Raw genomic sequence first — 20288 nt, 5'->3', positions numbered from 1 at the left:
GTGTGCTTATTATTGTTATAACATTTTCCTTCTTGACTTGCCTTAGATTATGGCAGGTAGTAAAGTTAAGTGGGCGTTACAACTTTTAGTTTTAAGGCTTTTTTGTAGTGGATGCCAAGACCGAGGAAGAACAGCCCTAACCCTGGCCATCTGCCTTTTGAACAACTCGAACCAAACCTTTCCTTTCCGAACCTAGAGCTACCTGGGGAGTTACCAACTTCTCAGGTCACCTCTTGGAGAGTGCTTTCCTTGAGTTCCTGCTCCTTCCCGTCAGTCTCACATTCTCTTACCCTGCCCCTCTGGACCAGATGGGGTTTCCTGCTTCACACTCCTAGGGAGCATTATGTCAGTCTGGTTTATTTACTGTATTCAGTGTTTGTTCCTGTCGTTCAATGCCTGGTCACCTGTGAGTTAGGTTTTCGCCTCGCCGAAGCATTCCTAGCGAGAACAAACACCGCTGTAAACACTGGTGACCATCTAGGTCGCTCAGAAGATTTGCAGGCTTAATTGTAGCACCGGCTCTGTTGCTTCCTGGGAAATGTAGTGCCTAGGCTGCCCCGCTCCTCCATTGTGGATGCCGGCTGCAGGCTGAAGACTACAATTCCCAGCATGCTCATGGAAAGAGGAAAGGTCGGCAGCTTCACGTGACCACTCACTATGGCTTCCCTGTGTCAGGACCAGCTGTCTGGTGGTTCAGTGTAATTTATTAGTTCTTTGCAGCAGGGTGCCCCTCTTACGATTTCGACATGCAAAAAATCAAATCTCTTATGACTCGACAGGTAAGTCATGGAGACTGAAGCCAAGGCCTCCTTCATCTCCGTTTGGAGTGGAGCCGAGATGGTCTGTCCCTGGGCCGCTGCGGGAGGAGACCTAATTTATTGGTGGTGGTAGGTGTCTGGGGTACAGGAAAAGCCCATGCACACTCTGAAAAATTCAGCTGAGTCGCCCAGATCGAGCTCTGCTCCAACGGGTAGCGGCGTTCCAGAAACATTCTTTTAGATGAGGTCAGTGAGGGGAGTCAGAGCTATCTTTGTCTCCCTTCTTACCCTATATGCCATCTTTCCACTGCATGGTTCCCCGTATGCAAGCTGTCAGTGGTCTTTGAGCAGGTGGCCAGGTTAGGGAAGTGAGGTCTGTGCAACAGAGATGACTTCGAAAGAGTGAAAACAGCGGATATTTGATGACAGAATTGGTAGCTTTATACATATTTTTGGTAAGTCCCCAAACCTTGTAGTTTGAGTTTCTGAAAATGAGAATAATTTTATTTTTGTTAATTCTGTCTCACAGTTCTGTCATGAGGGTCATCAGTAAGCTAATGTATGTGAAAATTCTTTGTGAAATACTTTTTATCATTATCATGGCAAAATAATAATCTTATTTTTCTCCACAATAATAATTCATAAATAAAAACAGGCCGTTTTACATCCCATGTTATAAATGCTAGGGATTTCCTAAGAAGGCTTCAGCTTCCTCCAGTCAAGAAGAGAGAGAAATTTCCTTTTATGTGCTTATTGATCATGACTTGGTTTTAGATAGTGTTATTTATTTCAACTCTAATATTTCACTAGAAATGGCCATTCTTATATCTGAACAGCTTACAAATTGTATATTTCCAGAGAACAATAAATAATGCTATGCTGTGGTGAAAGTAAATAGATAAATAAAGGAGTTAACACAGTTCCTGGACTTTATCAAGGAAGTACTTGGTCATGGAGATCATCTCAGTGGCTGCCTTATGGTAGGAAAGCAGGAAAAGTGGGAGCAGGCTGTTGCAGTAATTCAAATGAGATTATTTCAGACTGACTGTGGTATCTGTTTGACGTTTAAAACTATGTGAACTTTCATACATTATACCACTCATACCCCTAAACTCCCTTTGGAATGCCGAATTTGGACTTTTGTGCATTAGTTGAGTTTGGTGCTCTCTCTTGTTGCTTGCCAAATAAATTCAGTGTAGTTCCCATTGTCATCGTACAGCAACTTTGGTTGGTTTATTGTTTTTTAACCATATTTTGTAATAATGAGTGGGAGAGAAAAAATACAAAAGTCCAGATACTAGGGATATTAAGTTTATGTCTCTTAAATGTAGTAAAAATTGTGCCAAAAATGGTAACTTGAGCCTTAGTTGCTAATTGTACATGAACAGGTGAAATCTGTGTTTAGTCAGGATAAAAAAAAAAGCTAAAGAACACATATGAAAAGCTACATCTATATGTAAAAAGCGAGGTAAAATTAGGAATTTTGCACAAATTTTAAAGTCACCCTACTTATATATATTTAAAGCTTGGCTTCCACAGTTCTTGAATCTATGAGGTATGAAAGTAGGGTGCTCCCTAGAGTTACACTGGGGATTTGATTTAGTGCTGTTTACTATCGGGTTAAATGTAGTAGTATTACAGATAAATATTCACAAAGATTTTTTTTTTTGGTGAGGCTACAGAATATGCTAATAACATGTTAATGTGGAGAGATATAAAACCAAAGTCTTTGAAACTTAGATTTTTTGGAATTTCAGCTCTCCCAGGACCTTGGTTTGGAATAGAGTGGGAGAGTGGGCTTTATTGGCTCTCTTTATTTAGACAAGATCTGCTGTTCATCTTTCTCTATTATGTTGGCATCTGTTCTAACAGTTCATTCAACAAATGTTTATGAGCACTACATGCCAGGCACTATTCTATATTGGGAGGATGCAGCAGTGAACAAAACAAAGTGCTCGGGCAGACATGGTGATAACTACTTTGGAAGGAGAGAGGTTAAGGAGTCCTGGAAGTTGGCAATTTGGGTCATTTATAATTTTAGATAGGGTGCCATGGAAGGCTTCCCTGAGAAGGTCACATTTGAGTAAAAACCTGAAGGAGGTGAGGAGATGAACTATGTGGATGTCTGAGAAGGAACATTCCAGGTGGAAGGAAAAGCAAATGCAGAGGCCCTGATGCAGAAGTATGTTTGAGGAACAGCAAGAGGACAATGTGGGTGGAGTGAAGGGAATAAGGAGAAAAGTAGCAGGAGGTGAGGTCAGGATGAGGTAAGAGAGCTGAGAGCCGGAATCCAGATAACATAGAAGCTAACCTTATCCTGATCTCATTTTATACACTTTCTCCCTCTCTCATAGCAAGGTCATGCTTCTATTTTGACTGAAATAGCAAGCAGAGAAGTGATGTAAAAGAAAAAGAGAAAAAACAGGGAGGCCAATAAGGATGCTACTGCAGTAATCTAAGTGAGAGAGGGTGTGGGCCATGACCAGGGTGCTAGTGTTGGAAGTGTTGCAAAAAGGTCGCTTGTGGTTATATTATAACGTAGAGTTGACAGCATCTCTTGACAGATTGGATTTGGGCTATGAGAGAAAGAGAAGCATCAAGGCTGTTTGGCCCCAGCAATTGGAAGAATGGAATTCCATTTAATGGAGTGGTTAGGGCTGAGGGAGGAACAGACTAAAGGAAAGGAGAAGGCTTTTAGACTTGTTCATTTGAAAAGAGAAGGAAACAATTCATCTCACATGCTTCTTTTGATCATTGGGAATTAAGTTGCTGGTCCCATAACTGGAAATTCCATAATGGAAGTAGCCTAAAGTGTTAATCTGATTTGAGCAAAGAAATAAAGCACAGAGGCAGGTGGTAATTTATCTCTAATTTTGTATAAATTTAAACTGAGGACATTATCAAAACAAAAGCCAAATACAAAAGAAAAATAATGGTTAATAATTACAGTGAGAGTTTCAATTTAATAAATTCAGAGTACTACAGTTATAACCATGATTTTCTGCTTTAGAGAAGTGAAGATAAAAATGATGACTTCATATTTATTAGTAGAAATTTATAAAGTTGTAAATCAAAGGGTTCAAGATCTATAATCCTGAAATACGGGAGAGTGTCAGATGCGCTTTGAGACATTTATGTAATTCTTTGCTTCTGGTTTGATAAGATAAAAGAAAAGCATTTCTCTGTGATGATAATATTTAGAGTAATGGTTAACACTTAAAGAATGCTCGCCGTGTCCCAGACACTGTTATTTTTGGCCTTTCTCATACATTATCTCCTTTACTCCTTGTAAAAGCCTCTGAGCTATTGTCACCATCATTAGAATAAAATGACAGGTAGGTTATGTGAGTTATTCAAGGCCAGTACCCATTCCTGGAATCACTGCACCCCCCTGCTTTCTGACATGTCCATAGGGTTTCTAGTTTTTATTATTTTTATTTTGTAAATTTGGTGGAAAGTTGCCATGTATTAGTAGCAAATTATTCTAAGTGGTGACTAAATTGGAGGTAAGACCGTTTTCCAGTTATTGGTATATAATATCACTTGTTTACATTTCAAGTACTGGTTTCTTCACTGAGTAGCTCTGGGAAAAGAGAAAATTACACATGGTATATTCCCCTAAAGATTTCTGTTAGAATATCTATACTTTTTAAAATTTTAGTTTAAAAGGCATGGCAATTATACTTTTTAAAATGTTAGTTTAAAAGGCATGGCAATTATATTCTTAAAAAGGTATTTTCAGGGTGGTGGTGATTTTGAATCAAATTAGGAAGTTTTACCCTCATACATGTGTGTATGTGTGTTTATATATGCATGTATATAGAAGTTTAGTTCTATAACCCAGCCTTGCTTTCTCTACCACTTTTGATATTTTGCCCTCGTGATGACTGTTGGTGAGAAATTGAGACAAGGAAGAACAAACACGCAAGAGTAGTTACATACTTTTTATTTCCTCACTCATTGTGAGACAATAAACCTCAGTATGCTTCTGTTATTCCAGCAAACTTCCCTGGAAACTTCATTTTAAAGTCAATTACATGTTTCCATGGGAACAGTTCTAATTGGAGATTGGAGCCTGAGCAAGAACTCGTGAATAATTTACTCATTTCTTTGGTATTTCCTCTGTTTCTGGAATTTTAGAGGCAAATAGCACTTGGTATCTCCCTTCTCTTGAGACTTCCAGTTTGGGAGAGAAAGAGAGACATATTTAATATTTAAAACTTCACTACTTTGGCAGAAGTGTTGTGTTGGAAAATGTCTAGCTGAGTGTTTAGAAAATTAGTGAGTCTATGAGTCACCTGGGTTGCTTGTTAAGTACGGTTCCTGGTCCTAATCCAGAAATACTTATTCATTAAATCTGTGGTGGAGCCCAGGAATCTTGTTTAAAAAATTCCCCAGGTGACTTTGGTGGAGATGATTCATGGACAACACTAGAAATAGTGTCCTTTGAAGCGTAGGGATTTAGGAAGACTGCCTAAAGGAGTTCATTCTGAAAGAGGGGTATTGGCTTCTTTAGAAAGTAGCATGTGGGGTGATGGTGGAGGGAAGTGGGTAAGAAAGAGAAAAAGTGGATGAGATATTCTGGGGGTAATGGAAGACTTGGGAGTGAGGCAGAGCACCTTGACATAAAAATTGTACATACGCTGGTAGTATTTTATAATAAGGAAGATACAATACAGACCTCTAAAATTTAAAAATAATCAAGTTCTGCTTTAAGTCTCAAATATTCAACCTAAATGTACCATATATCTTGATTGCTAAGTACACCAAGGGGCCAATATAGAGCACCTAAAGGATAAAACCTTGACTATAGTGTAAGTTTCTTCTTAAATTCATGTGCCAGCTAATTTTGCCTATAGACAGACTAATATTATGGGACTTTGCGTGTCTGCTTTGAATAGCCTATTTTTAAAAGTAGACTTTTAAAGAAAATTTAAATTGCTAACTTCTTTTTGTCTTGATAACTTTACCTGGCACAAATGAGACTTTCAGTTGATGTGAATATAGAAAGTACTGAGTACCAAAGAGGTAAAGAACTGGTAGAAAGCATTGAGACGTGAGATTTAAGTCTTAATTATGCAGTATAAATTGAGTGCATTGGTGAGAAATAATTAGGTAAAATCAAGGGATTATTTACATATCAATTAAGCAATTAGTGTTATTTAAAAATCTTTGACTTGCTCGGTTGGTATATTATATCTGTGAATCATAATACTTGGACCTTTTTATAAAGTGAATTCGGTAATGATTAATAGGTTAGTGCTTTTATAGAATGCTTTTTGTCACTCAGGTTTCTTTTATTGGTTATTTTTAAATCATGGTTAAGTTAAACTTCAACCATTGGTTATGAAGGTGCCGTATGAAACTTTTATTTTAAGCAACCAAAAGTACATCTTTCCTAGGTTTAATAATAGTACTATAGTATTAATGACAGTTGTTTTTAGAATATATGCTTTATTTATTTTAAAGCAGGCAAGTTTCTATTTTTAAAGCGGTGATGTCTATTTTTATAGGTATGTTCTGCAACACAGTTAAAATCCTTATCTTTTTTTTTTTTGAAGGGTCTGAAAAGCCCCCCAGAAAGCCTCGGTGATCTTGGTGCCATTGAAAGTCTCCGGGTCCCTGGAAAGGTATTGATCTATGTGTGTGAGCATGACTTTTTGCTTCTTTAAGAAAAATATTGTTGTCGATAATAATTGATTCACAGAAGCTTTTCCTTCCCACAGGCAGATGGTTGTTATGATAAGCTAGGTAAACTTTTGTAATACAGTAGGCTTGGGACTTGTTTTTGCTTTCATTACTCATTAGGATATAGTATAATTTGTTCAAAGTTAAGCAGAAAATGTGAAATTGATAAATTTAAAGTTTATTATTGTATCAAAGTCAGCCTGAAAGCGGTTATATATGAAACTTATTGATTTATCTGCTGTAATTTGGAAAAATAAAATGAAATAATATGCTTTATTTATGGTGTGACACTCTGAGCCAAAAATCAAAGTTAATTATGTTTTTGTTACAGAGGAGATATTTTTGAATAAGTAGCTAAAGCATAACATTAGATATTTAGATTTTAGATATTTTAGATTTTAGAATTGTAGATATTTTAGATTTTAATCCAGTGATATTCATGTGAATGTCTCAGTTTACAAATTTAATAGGTGTTATTTGAAAGCTAGCTGGCCTCCTCTCAGGAGAATTATTAACCACTGTTAAATAAATAAATTCTTGCTTGTTCTCATTCTGGGTCGTTGCCACTTGGGGCTGCCTCTGTGACTAGGAGCTCCATCACATATCAAAGCTTGTTCTTCTGAATGTCTGCTCTTGTGATTTTCAATTTGATTATATTTGAAACTACTGTTTGTTTTCTGTGGCTGGAATCTTCATACATAGGGCTTGTTTCTCTTGATTAGCAATCATAAGACCTCTCGTCACACCTCATAGTCAACTGCAATTGGTCATCGTCAGTTGCCTCCTTTTTGAGGCACCTTACTACTTAAAGTGAACGTGGCATTTACTGCTTAGCCTTTATTTTAGGTCAGACCCAAACATGTCCTCCAAATATGATAACATTCTAGCCAACTCTTTTGCATGAAATGGCTCAGACAAAAACTTTAAAGACACATTTTGAAGTTTTATATAATGTTACAGAAGATTATTGAATGTGATAAACTTGGAAACTAAGAGATAACCGTAAATCCTAATTGATAAATAATTCTCTTTATTTCTTTGACTTAAGAAAAGATTATCATGCATTATAGACATGCCTTGAATTAGACTGCATTAGATGTTCCAGAACCAATATAAAATTGAGCGAGCCTCTTTAACAAAAACACATGAATATATTGCATAAGAACTTTCTATTGTCTTTAAACCGTGAGCTGGGATATTTTTCTAGTAGTGGTAGGAAGTGAATTTATGATGACCTCATTACATGGTCTTCTTACTGAGTCCCCCCTTAGCTCCACCAATGGCAAGTGGTGTATGCTTTCAAATGACTGGCTTTGGGTAGAGAGACAAGTCTGGGATCACAAGGTCAGCAAATGTAAATGGGTAGGTGAAGGTTAAGCTTGGGCCATTGGTCTTATTGACACATACTAAGAAATAAGTTAAATTGTAAAAGTTTATAGTAAAATCAGTATTAATGCTCTGAGCTTAAATTTAGCCCACACTAAGAAAATGTTGTCTTTTGTTTCCTCCTGAAACATCACAAGTGCTGCGGGGTGAGCCGAGGTGGTTTTGAGAACGGCAGAGTTGCTGGGTCCAGAGAGTGGCAAAGCTCCAGTCAATACACTAAACACTAAGTTTAATATGGGTCAGTTTGCAGTCAGTCCTGAAATTAAGAGTTAAGAGGGCTCATGTTCAGAAATTTGCTACACAGCATAGTGTGGGGAAGGGGAAATTTGCCCCTTTCTGTCTTAGTTCTTCTAGCTAGTCTAATAATCAAATTGATATGAGTCAGATTAATGGGAGAAAACAACCAAATTTATTACATATGTATATATAAGGTTCTGTAAGAGTATGGGACCAGACAGATGACAAATTGGCATTTGAGGCTTACATGCCATCTCGAGCTAAGGAGAAAAAGGAAATAATAGTTTGAGACTTCAGAGGACAGTAAAGCAATTTACCTGGAGATGGAAAAGCAAATGTTTGGTAAATAAATGTTTGGCTGTTTTTAACCATGGGACACGGAGAGGACTTTGATCAAATAGGCCTTGCTGGGTTCCTCCCCATCTGCCACATACTAGTACATATTAAACTAAATCATCTGTAACGATAGCATCCTTCCTTAAGCAGGTCCTCTATCGAAATTCTTTTAGCCAGGGGAAAGGTTAGAGTCTTTCCCAGTCTTTCATTTCTTAAAAATCACCAGCTTAAAATAATCAATATCCCAAAGCAGCATATTTTAGAGTGGCAAAGTCTGCTCCTCCTCAATAGCTTAGTATAACTTGAATGCTGAGAATTTTTCACAACTTCAATGTTACTTTATAGTTAGGTCATACATATGTATTTTTAATTTTATTAAATTTTTTTAAATCAAATCCCATGAACTTACTAATTTTATAAATGGAAGTTTGTACTTTTTGATCAACATCACCTCATTTCAACTCCCCCTTCCTCCCCAGCCCCTGGTAACCACTGTTCTGGTCTCTGTTTCTATGAGTTTTGCTTTTTTAGATTCTACATATAAGTGATATCAGATGATACTTGTCTTTCTCTGACTTATTTTACTTAGCATAAAGTCTCAACATCCATCCATGTTGTTGCAAATGGCAAATTTCCTTCTATCTGATGGCTGAAGAGTATCCCCTTGTGTTGCGCGCGCATGTGTGTGTGTATAACTTTTTATCCATTCATCAACTGGCTAACACTGAAAATGGGAGTGCAGATATCCCTTCAAGATCCTATTTTTATTTCCTTTGGATACATCCAGAAATGGCATTGCTGGGTCATATGGTATTCTATTTTTAATTTTTTGAGGAACCTCCATGCTGCTTTTCATAGTGGCTGTACCAGTTTACAGTCCCACCAACAGCAAGGATTCCCTTTTCTCTACACCCTGGCCAACTCTTGTTATCTCTTGTAGTTTTGCTAATAACCATTCAAACAGATGTGAGGTGTGAGACCAGAAGGCAGTGTTTACCTTGATCATGTTGGTGATTTTTGTTGGTTTTTTTTTTCTTTGGTACCTTTTTCTATTTACCATATTTTCTGTTCACAGTATATATTACTTTTTTATTAAAGGAAAAAGGTATTTAAAAATAATTGTTTAAAATTAATATTTTACATTTCATTGAAGTGCTTCTAGTGATTTGAAAAACTTAAGATCATATTTTGAAGCCATTAAAGTTCAGACAATCAAGAACTAGCTGCAACATTAATTTTAAGGTGATTATATAAAAATAAATCATATAAAAAATATATCGTCTTTAATCAGGGAACTACAAATCAAAACCACAATTAGACAGCACCTCACACCTGTTCGAATAGCTGTTATCAAAAACACAAGAGATAACAAGCGTTGGCAAGGATGTGGAGAAAAGGGAACCCTTGGTACTGTTGGTGGGAATGTAAATTGGTGCAGCCACTATGGAAAACAGTATGGAGGTTCCTCGGAAAATTAAAAATAGAATACCATATGATCCAGCAATTCCATTTCTAGGTACTTACCTGAAGAAAATGAAAACACTCACTCAGAGAGATATATGTGCATCTATGTTCATTACAGCATTTATAATAGCCAAGGTGTGGAAATAACGTGTGTCCATAGATGGATGAATGGATAAAATAATGTATATATACATAATGTAATATTATTCAGCCATAAAAAAGAATGACTTGTTGCCATATGCAACAACATGGATGGACTTCGAAAGGCATTATGCTAAGTGAAATAAGTCAGAGAATGACAAATACTGTATGATCTCACTTACACATGATATATGAAAACAACAACAACAAAATCCCCAAAATCTAAGATCATAGATGCAGAGAACTGATTGGTGGGAATTGGGGGGTGGGCAACATGGGAGATGGGTGAAGGAAGTCAAAAGTTATAAGCTTCCAGTTATAAAATAAATGGATCATGTGGATGTAATGTATAGCATGGCACCTATAGTTAATAATGCTGTATTGCATATTTGAAAGTTGCTAAGAGAGTAGATCTTAAAAAGTTCTCATCACAAGAAAAAATTCTGTAACTATGTGTGGTGACAGATATTGACTAGACTTATTGTGGTGATCATTTCACAATATATACAAATATTGAGACATGTTATACACCTGAAGCTAATATAATCTTGTATATCAGTTATACTATAATAATAAAATAGAACAGTATCTTAGTTGGGTTCCCCTGATATTCTAGTGCAAGATGAAAAAAATAATCAACAAAAAACAGTTTATATTTAGTCAATGTACATACTTGTTTTGAGAAACTGTTAAACATTGTTTTTATTTAATAGCTCTACTTCACTGAAGTATAGGTGGAACATAAAAATAGTTATAGTTAGTCTTCAGGAGTGGACTGATTTATCTTTTCTTGTCATAATGTCTGAGTTGTAACAAAGAATTGCAATTTCAGTAGGATTTTAAAGAAAAGTAGTTTAGCTTGGGTTGTGTTATGTTAAAAGGTTTTAGTATGAAGAAGTGGGAGGAAGATAATAGGATGAATCATATGAAATGGTTGTTTAGCTTAAAAATGTTCTAATATTGGCAAACGTCATATGGTTCAACTCACTAGAAAAAGGAGAATAGAAGGAAAAGGGCATTAGGTGTGTTTGATAATCCAGAAAGTACTGCATTTTTTGAGAAATATATAAATTCTGAATGGGAAGAAATCTTGGAAATCATGCAGTATAATTTCTGTATTTTATAGACAGAGTGATACTGTATCCCATTTTAAGAGATGTGAATCAAATAACTCATACTGCAAAGTTAGAATTTTGGTGGAGAAAATAACATAGAAAAGTAAAAAATTTAGGATTCTTTACAGAACTTGCTATAGGAAAGGAAACTTTGTGGCAGATTTCAAAAATCTTAGCTTATATAGTTTGGAGCCAAGGTCTGTGGTGCCCACATTTGCTGCACATTAGAATTACCAGTACTCAGGCCATACCCCATTCTAATTAGATCACAGTGTGTAGGATGGAGCCAGGTCTCAGTAGTGGTTAAAGATCCCAGGTTATCCAGATAAGAAGCCAAGTATAGGAACCATTGGTAGAGTTGAGGATGATAACAATGGAGAAAGTGGAAATACAGGAACTATCTCCCCTCACCCCCTAAAAAAAAATTGGAAATTTTACTGACCATTTTCAGGAGGAAAAATAGAACAAAGAGTTAGAGATGGATGACCTAAAATTTAATTCCAGAGAAATAGATTTTGCCATATTTAAAACTGATTGGCTTTTCTCTTGTCTTCAGATGCTTTGAGATTCTTAATCCTTTCATAGCTAGTCATAAAAGATTATTCACACAGTGCGTTTGGCAGTCATTTATTGAGCCATAGTTACAACTTTTGAAGATGCAAAGAGATATACGACTGTTCCTACCTCAACCTATGTGGGAGTGACGAGCAAAAATAGATAATTGCAGAATAGTATAAGTACAGTAAAGGTCTGTACTAAAGTAGGCACGGTGGGGGCACAGCTGGGAGAGGATTCGGGGAAGGTAGAAGTGAGTGCAAGGTCTTTCAGAGTTGGTGATTAATTTGTTTTCGAAGGATAACTAGTGTACAGGTGGATTTTTGAGTGGAAATCAGGACACTAGGATACTGATTCTGAAGGTAAGAAAATGAGAGTTAGGAAAGGGAGAAGGGTTAAAATTTGAGAGATATTTTAAAAACAGAATTTAGGACTGAAGATTTTATTAGATGTGGGAGGTGAAGGAATTGGAAAGACCGGTTTTTAGACACTGGGATTGATGGTGCTGTGATTTTTTTTTTTTCAGAATTAGATGTACTTCTTTTAGAGTGAGGTTCTGATGAGCTATTTGAAACCTAAAAGAAAAACAAAATCAAGCCTTACACAGTGGATTTTTTCTCTCTGTATTTCAATTTGTGACGTGTCTTTTCTTCAGCATTAACTTGAAATGGACAGGCATGTGGCAAACAACATGATGTTCACTCAGTTGAGAAATTTTTAAAGATAGCTTAAAAAATATATTTGATGTCTCTAAAGCAATCTTTAATATTTTCCTTTTCATACGCTTTTATGAAAATACTTGTTAAAATGTAATTATTGAATAAGAGAAGTAAATAAAAATATTTGGTAGAGTGTAAAATATGAAAGTTTTGCTTTCTAATTTTATGTTTTTAGTACATGTTAATAAATCAGTACAATTCTATGAATAAAATCAGTTTTTAGTCATGATCTATTTCCTTAAAAACAAATCCGTATATTTGGAATGCTATTATTGTATAGAAAGTGATTAAAATACATTATTTTTTCCACTTAAATGGTTATGGTGTTGTATTAAAATAATGCCACTTTCATAACCTTTTATAAAAATCTTATCATTTTGCCGAAACCTTGTAAATTGTAACCTCACCAGTATTCCACTAGATGGCACTGAAAGCCTGAAGAAAAATAGGATATGTTTTAAAAGCTATGTTTTATTTAAAACACATAAACAGAAACTGATGAACCGGCTGCTTTGATGGATTATTATTGTCGTGCTAGTGGGGTTTTAAGAAAATATGCCATTTCCTCACGTAATCAGACATCTGGCAATTTATTACAAAATTATGTGGTATATATATGGTTTTAGGGTATCTGTGATCTTGAATCCTATTTCATTTGGAAACAGAAAACCTATTTTTGTTCAGCGATTTATGATTTTTATAATGCTGATTGCATATTGAAAACTTCATGTTTTTATTCATTCTTTTAGCTCTGTATAGATTTTGGTAGCTAAACTTATTTTTGCTCAAGTTAGAGCTTTAATGTGATGTTAACTTTGGTAAGATTATGATTTCCATCTTTAGAATTTAGTATAACAGAATAGCTTTTTTACTTTGACTGAAGAAGAAAGACAATTAGTAAAAAAAAAAAAAAAAAGCCTCTGATAAGATTTATCTTGGTAAACTCAAATTCATACTATACAAGTGTAAATTTTCTTCCTTTACTCCTCCCAGTCCCTCCCAACACAGTGTATTCTGACATTCAGGTGTGTATTATGAACTGTGGTCTAATCTAAGTACATATTTAATTCCATAAATTTTCTGTGGGGTTTTGAAACCTGACCTGTGAAATGAAGATTTTACCTTCATCTTTTTGTTTGAATAAAAACCTACTATTGAGGATTATAAATTTCCAAGGTGTCTGTGTGTTTTAAAATGAGGTTAAATGCCTTTAATAATGATAAGAACTGTTAAGTTGTCTAACTTTTTACACTTACAAAAGTAAATAAAATTGAAAGTCCTGGACTTGTATTGGTAGGTTTAATAGATGGTATTTTGTATAATTTGAAAGTTGTGGTTAAATGCAAAATTTGTAATTTTTTTTTCTCCTCCTAAACTTGAATACCTTTTAAGAGATGAGCTCTTAAGTAGAAAATTGCTTTGTAAAGTTATAGCCTAGTTCTTAGAAACCATAAATACACTGGAAATGTTTTATAACACCTTACCCTTGAGGGTTCCAATTGTTTTATAGACTTGAATCCTCAGTTCTCATAAAACCTTTTGTTGTTGAGAGGAAAAATAACTTGGCTAAAATTAAAGATGTTGACTTAAATTTCTGATTGTTTTCCTTTGGTTTTCACAAAGTTACATTTATGATGTGCATTTTTATTTTATTATTAGTTTCAAGTATATAGTACATTGGTTAGACATTTATATAGTTTACGAAACGATACCGTCTCCCCATTACTCTTTCTTCCCTCTGGCTCTACACGTAGCCATTACCTTACTGCTGCCTGCATTCTTTTATGCTGTGCTCCCTATCCTAGTGACTATCAACTAATCTGTACTTCTTTAACCCTTCATCGCTTTCTCCCAGTCCCCCCACCCCACTCCACTCTGGCCGTCACCAGATCGGATGATATGCATTTCTATATATATTTCATGTAGCTTTATCATAGAGATGATCAAAATAGAAAAATAGGCTAGGTAGTATTATTTGCAACCTTATACTGTATTGAGACTGCTGGAAAAGACAGCCTCTAAAATATTAAAATACTTTTTTGCCGTACACCACTTTTCTAAAATAATCCTCCTTGGTTTATTATATTAAGAAAATATTGAATTTTTTTTTTTGATATAGCATCTGCCACAGTGATATGTGTTAAAGATATTTTATTTTTAATAAAGGAAAAATATGGTTCTAGCATATATAAAAATGTATCGAATTAAAGAAAAAAACCTCAAGTGTTGCATTTTATTGCCTCTCGGTGTACATGCACACTGTCTCCCATGACATTTTTCTACCCTGCAGGAAGCCACTTTCTGATGCTTAACCTGTTGTATGCTTTTCCATCACAGCGTTTTTACTTATGCTTTGCTTTATATTTGTAACCTTATTTCCCCAATTTCTCAAATTTGAAATTTTACCTATTCTCATATTTTCTAAATGCCACCTCTTCCATCATATGTGAGCTCACTCTCCGTGGATGCCCTCTGTATTTCGCTTATGTTTGGCTTTGCATTATTATTGTTTATTCATCTGACCCCTCCTATTACTTTAGCAATTATTTGAGGGAAAAGCTATATTTTACTTATCTTCATTTTTGTATGACCTAGTATGGAGAATTTTTACATTGTAGGAGTTTAAAAAAATTGTTAAATTGAAATATAGGACTTGACAGGGAAAGATTAAGTTAACAGAGCTTTGAAAGTTGGCAGGTTATTTTTTTATTTTATTTTTTTAAGTTTATCAGGGTAACATTGGTTAATACAATTATATAATTTTCAGGTGTTCATTATAATTTGACATCTATATATTCTATTGTGTGATTACCATCCAGAGTCCAGTTTCCTTCAGCTACCATATATTTGATCTCCTTTACACACTTCACCCTCCCCCTACCCCTCTATATTTGACCCCCTTTACCCTGTCTACCTCTTCCCTCCTCCCCCACCCCCTACCCTCTGATAACCACCAGTGCATTGTCCATGTCCCTGAGTCTCTGTCTGTCCTGTTCATTTGTTGCTTTTAGGTTTATATCCCACAAATAAGTGATATGTGATTTTCAACTTTTTCAGGCAGGTTATTTTCTAATGATAGTATATAAGACAGGTTTGATTTGTACTTTTTTGCCAAAAGAACTTTTGTTTTTATCTTTTTTACAGTTTAATTTAATACTTTAATTGTAGTTTTTCTCCAGCTTTAATTCTGGGGTGACATTGATGTACTTTTCCTTTATTTTAGGTGGTAAATTACCTTTAGCAGGCAAATCGTGTCATGTTTGATAGTCTGTAGTTGCTGGCAAATTATTTTGGATTTTCAAGTTTTACAGAGCATTTATACCACTATTAATGATAATATGTATTTTTTAGTTACTATGTGACATAAAATTTACTATAAAAATCCTAGAAAAATTTCAGTAATAATATAATAGTCTATAAGACTGAAATATTTTAATCCCAACTTAGCTTAAGTATTTAATACTATTGTAACTTTTTAAAAAGTCATATATGTTAATATGGTTTAAGGAGTTTCATTTGTTAACCTATACCCCAGATTTTTGTAGGAAATCTTTTGTTCATTTTGTTTATGTAAAATTTTGCTTCATACATATTTTGGCTTGCAAATTTGGTTCTGTTTTAGATGAAAAATCATGTGTTTTTTTACATTTTCAGTCCTAGGTAACCAGTTTATATAATAGCAAAATTATGAAGTAAATGTTTTAAGAATAAGCAATCTAGATGCCTCCGTTTTTTTTTTTCTAATTTACATGCATAAATAGCCTTAACATCATTTAACATTTATTTTTATTTCTAGTTTGAAGAAATAAACCTTTTATTAAGAGTTTGTGGAAAAATTTGACTATCAAAACAAGCACATGTTGTTTTTCCTTTCTTTTTGTTCTTATATCTTTTTGTTTTTTTTTTTTTAAATATAACTTGTGGCATTAATTTCAGTTTGATCAGTGATTATCTACAATGTGCTTTGGCACTACAGAGCATAATGATGGAGAATAAGGAGAAATCTCAGTTCTCAAGAAGTGTGTAATCTGATTGAGCAGGCAGCACTAACAGCGATGAAACATTTAGAGAATGATTAGGTGACAGTTTTATAGGCTCCAAGTGCAGTGAGATTAAAAGGTAATTTGGAGTCTAAGCAGAATGGAGTTTGTCTGAATGAATTCAGATTTATGTTTTCATACAGGAGCCACTAAGTTGTTTGAAAGGAGAGGGTATTTTATAGAAATATATAGTGTTGGACATTTGTTTTGGATTAAATCCTACTTTGTGTGCTGTTTCTTTTTCTGCCTTTGTTGATTTTATCCTCTTTATTCCAGATTAGAGTGTCAAGTGTTACATGTCAGTTCTTTGAAATTGTGTAGTTTTGTCTATTCTCTGTGATATAATTGCTTAGTTCTCTAGGAAGGAATGACATTTGACCTTTTATGTACATAAACAAATTTTACTCTTTTTACAGATTCATCACGTTTGTTGTGAGATATTTATAAATGAAATCATGTTTTCCCTTTGACATTCTTATAACTTTGGATATTTGTTTCACTGTCATTTTGAGAGAGAGAGAGAGAGAGAGAGAGAGAGAGAGAAAGAGAGAAAGAAAGAAAGAAAGAAAGAAAGAAAGAAAGAAAGAAAGAAAGAGAGAGCGTGTGTGTGTGTGTGCGTGTGCGTGTGTGTCCTTTACAGGCAAACAAAACAAAACAAAACCTAGGCTTGGAGAGACTAAGTATGTTGCCCAAGGTTAATAGCTGAACTGCAACTAAAACCTAAGTGCCCTTACCTTTAGGTCAATCAGTGGGGTAGTATATGGAGAACCTCAGCATGGAGTTATATGCCATTGACATTTATACACTTAAGATGAAAGTGCTCATTCATTACTGTTTATTTGAATTTTTGGCTTAGCTCCATACCTGATGTTTTTCAATTTTAGCAATTTTTATAATCCTCAAAAAAATTTTTTTGAATGGTATCAGGTATATTTATTTGCTTGTGGTACTGTGGAATTCCTAGGGAGGCAACATTGTCATTTCCTCATTTGGGCTTTATTCCCTTACTTAGCTTGCAGCATTTAATTTAAAGCTGGTACTTTTAGGGAGGGAGAGTGCCAGGAATTTCTGAATTTTTCTATTTCATATCTCACTGTCATTTCAGATTTCCACTGCATGTAGGGAGGGAATTGCCTTTGGATAGGTTAGTTGGGAACCCTTCTGCAAGTGATATGGGTTTGACCCATAAAGTCTGTTTCTCAGTGCTGTTGTTCAGAGTGCTACACAGATTAGTGTCGTAGATAAACCTTCTCAGGAATACAGCTCCCATTGATAGGCCAATCATTTCTTACTGTACTCATAGTATCTAATTGCATGCTAAATTAGTGATGGCTGTACCTTTGACTTTTTTTTGTTAGTGTACTTTGTAAGTTGAAGAGGCATTTTCTGTTTCATGCACTTTTAATTAAGCAGGTCTGAATTTTATATGATTTTGCCTCCTCTTTTAGATTTACTGGAATTTCATATTCAAACAGTTAAATATTCTCTTGAGTTTCAAATTTATTGCTCTAATATTTTAGCTTGAATCTAACAGAAGATAATTTTATAGTTAATAGTTTTACAAATTTAAAATATAAGTTAAAGTCTATAAGATATAGAAGCTCTAAACCTCTTTTTTATATGAGGTTTTCTTTACAAATGAAAACTATGCCCTGCAATAAAATAGAGTACCTCTATTTGGAAAATAATGTCCTCTAGTTGACCATATAATTTTAGTGTTTAATTAGTGATGATTCATTAAGAATTTTTGTTAAGTATTCTTTTAATGATTAAAATGATTTAAAGTACCAGTTCCTTTTTGTGTACTTAAATGTTTGAGATTAATTTGAATAAAAAATCAAATTACTAAATTGTTATATGTCTGTAATAATGCCTTGGATTAATTAGTGGGGCAGAGAGTGAGTATCTGGATTATTGAAATTTCCCAGTTAACTGAAGGTTTATCCAATTATGCAGTGAAATTGCATAGGGTAAGGATGCTGACATCAGGGGTAGGAATTTGCTGTCACTCTCTTTTTATTTGTATAAATTCATTAAAGCCCCATTCTGTATCATCAGAAAGATGCATTTTATCAAATACATAGCTTTAGGTTCATAATCAAATTAATTGTAGTATTAGTACACTTTGAAGGAAGTCTCATAGACTTACACAGCTAAACTTGTGAACCTTTTCTGGAGCCAGTGTTTCTTAGCTGAGCAGTGAGATATTCAGCAGAAGGAAGGATGTCTGCTGCTTAGGGTTCTAATGGTGATTGTGACCCAGAAGCCATTGAGATGTTCTCTGTTTATCTGTGCTGAGATAGATTTTAGAATGTTAAATGACGAAAACATGTATATATATGTGATAACGTATGTATGACAGATACTAGAGGGTTACTTTATTTTTTTCTTTCATTAAATATCTAAGCTCTCTTAACCACATAAAGAATGGAAAATAAAATCTGAATCTTCAAACTGTCTAGTCCTTTTCTCCAATAGATGAGTAGTTTTTAGTGTTTGACTGTTTCCTAATTTTCCATGAACTTTCCTGTTTTCTGTCAGTTTGTCTCCTTGGTCAGAATCATTCGCAGGAGATTTGTGATGATTAAGACAGATGATTACTTATTTCTATGCAGGTATAATTCTAACAGCTACAAGTATTGTAATTGTGATTTTTTTCCTTAAAGGAGGAATTCCGAGAACTTCGAGAACAGCCTAGTGACCCTCAAGCTGAACAAGAACTAATTAATAGTATTGAACAAGTATATTTTTCTACAGACTCATTTGATATTGTTAAATATGAGCTGGAGGTAAAAAAAAAAAATTTCATTAAAACCTACCTAAAACCTATTTTTTCAGTGATTGAATTTGTGAGTAAGATTTGAATGCTTTTTAGGGACATTAAATCTTTTTGATACCAAGACTGGTCTGTAATGACCATACTGTGATTAAACGAACTGTCAGCATTGTTTAAAGATGTAATTATTTTTAAAAATGTAAAAATAAGTGCAGGTGTAGAATATTGGTCCAGGAAACATTTCTGTACTTTTGTTTTTTAATCGTTAGCATACAGTATGTTAGTATGCTGCCTCTATTTTATTTTATATTGACTAAATATGTTTTTAAAAGCTCTAAAACTTTTAATTATAAATGTACATTTATATAATTGTTTAGTCATGATTCAAAGTATTTCAGAGGGGAAATATGTTTTGAGTTCTGTCATACACAAGGAGTGTACCTATACCTGTGGCTAGTAGTGTAGAGGCTTAGGGTCAGGGACTTTCTCACATTCTTCTGCCACAAGCCATGGAGGCAGTATCTTCGCAGCCCAGGGGCCAGGGGCCCCTGGAATTTCCTGGAGGTTGGAGGCGGTTGGAGGCAGTTGCAGGGCAGATAGTGGGTGAGGAATAGAAGTTGAGCACCAGATGGTTGAGTAACAAAAGTATGTAGACTTTCGTGTCCGGAGTCTAGTGAGTAAGTGGCGGGGACAGGAGAAATGGATGAGAATGAGATGTAACATTGTTTTATATGCAGATTGTAGTTTGTAAATCAGAGGTGTGCAGGTAAATGAAACCAAATTAAACAATTTATTTTTTGCTTTTCCCTTATGGATTTGTTTTTCAGAAGCTCCCTTCTGTTCTCAATTTGCAAGAATTAGAGGAGTACAGAGACAAATTGAAACAACAGCAAGCTGCAGTAAGTAAAAAACACATTTCTTTTTGACACACTGTAAGTGAAACAGTGGAGAGGTATAATGTTTGCAATTTTATGGTTTAACTAATATATTAATGTATTAAATTTTATTATTTAATATGACTTTGAAATGATACATTTATATAAAAATATAATGCCTATTCAGTTTCTCTCACA

General features: G+C 34.6%; 1 protein-coding gene across 9 annotated transcripts in view; it reads left to right on the top strand.

The window, feature by feature from the left end:
- The first annotated feature begins 621 nt into the window (after positions 1–621).
- Positions 622–20288, top strand: part of VPS50 (VPS50 subunit of EARP/GARPII complex) — a 110129-nt gene continuing 90462 nt past the window's right edge. For 3 of the 9 annotated variants that reach the window (XM_039878090.1, XM_039878082.1, XM_039878091.1), the window contains exons 1-4: positions 6171–6230; positions 6320–6400; positions 19106–19228; positions 20043–20114. In XM_039878090.1, coding sequence (XP_039734024.1) covers positions 6186–6230; positions 6320–6400; positions 19106–19228; positions 20043–20114 — 321 coding nt within the window. In that variant the 5' untranslated portion in view covers positions 6171–6185. Of the gene's footprint in view, positions 780–859; positions 1214–6170; positions 6231–6319; positions 6405–19105; positions 19229–20042; positions 20115–20288 lie in introns of those variants that run through there. The other 6 variants (XM_039878086.1, XM_039878084.1, XM_039878085.1 and 3 more) reach the window with 6 other exon arrangements.

The sequence above is a fragment of the Pteropus medius genome, unplaced genomic scaffold (assembly GCF_902729225.1).
Source record: "Pteropus medius unplaced genomic scaffold, Ma_sr-lr_union100, whole genome shotgun sequence".
NCBI lineage: Eukaryota > Metazoa > Chordata > Mammalia > Chiroptera > Pteropodidae > Pteropus > Pteropus medius.
The sequence above is the reverse complement of the archived record's forward strand: the minus strand, read 5'-3'. Positions and strand labels throughout refer to the sequence as shown.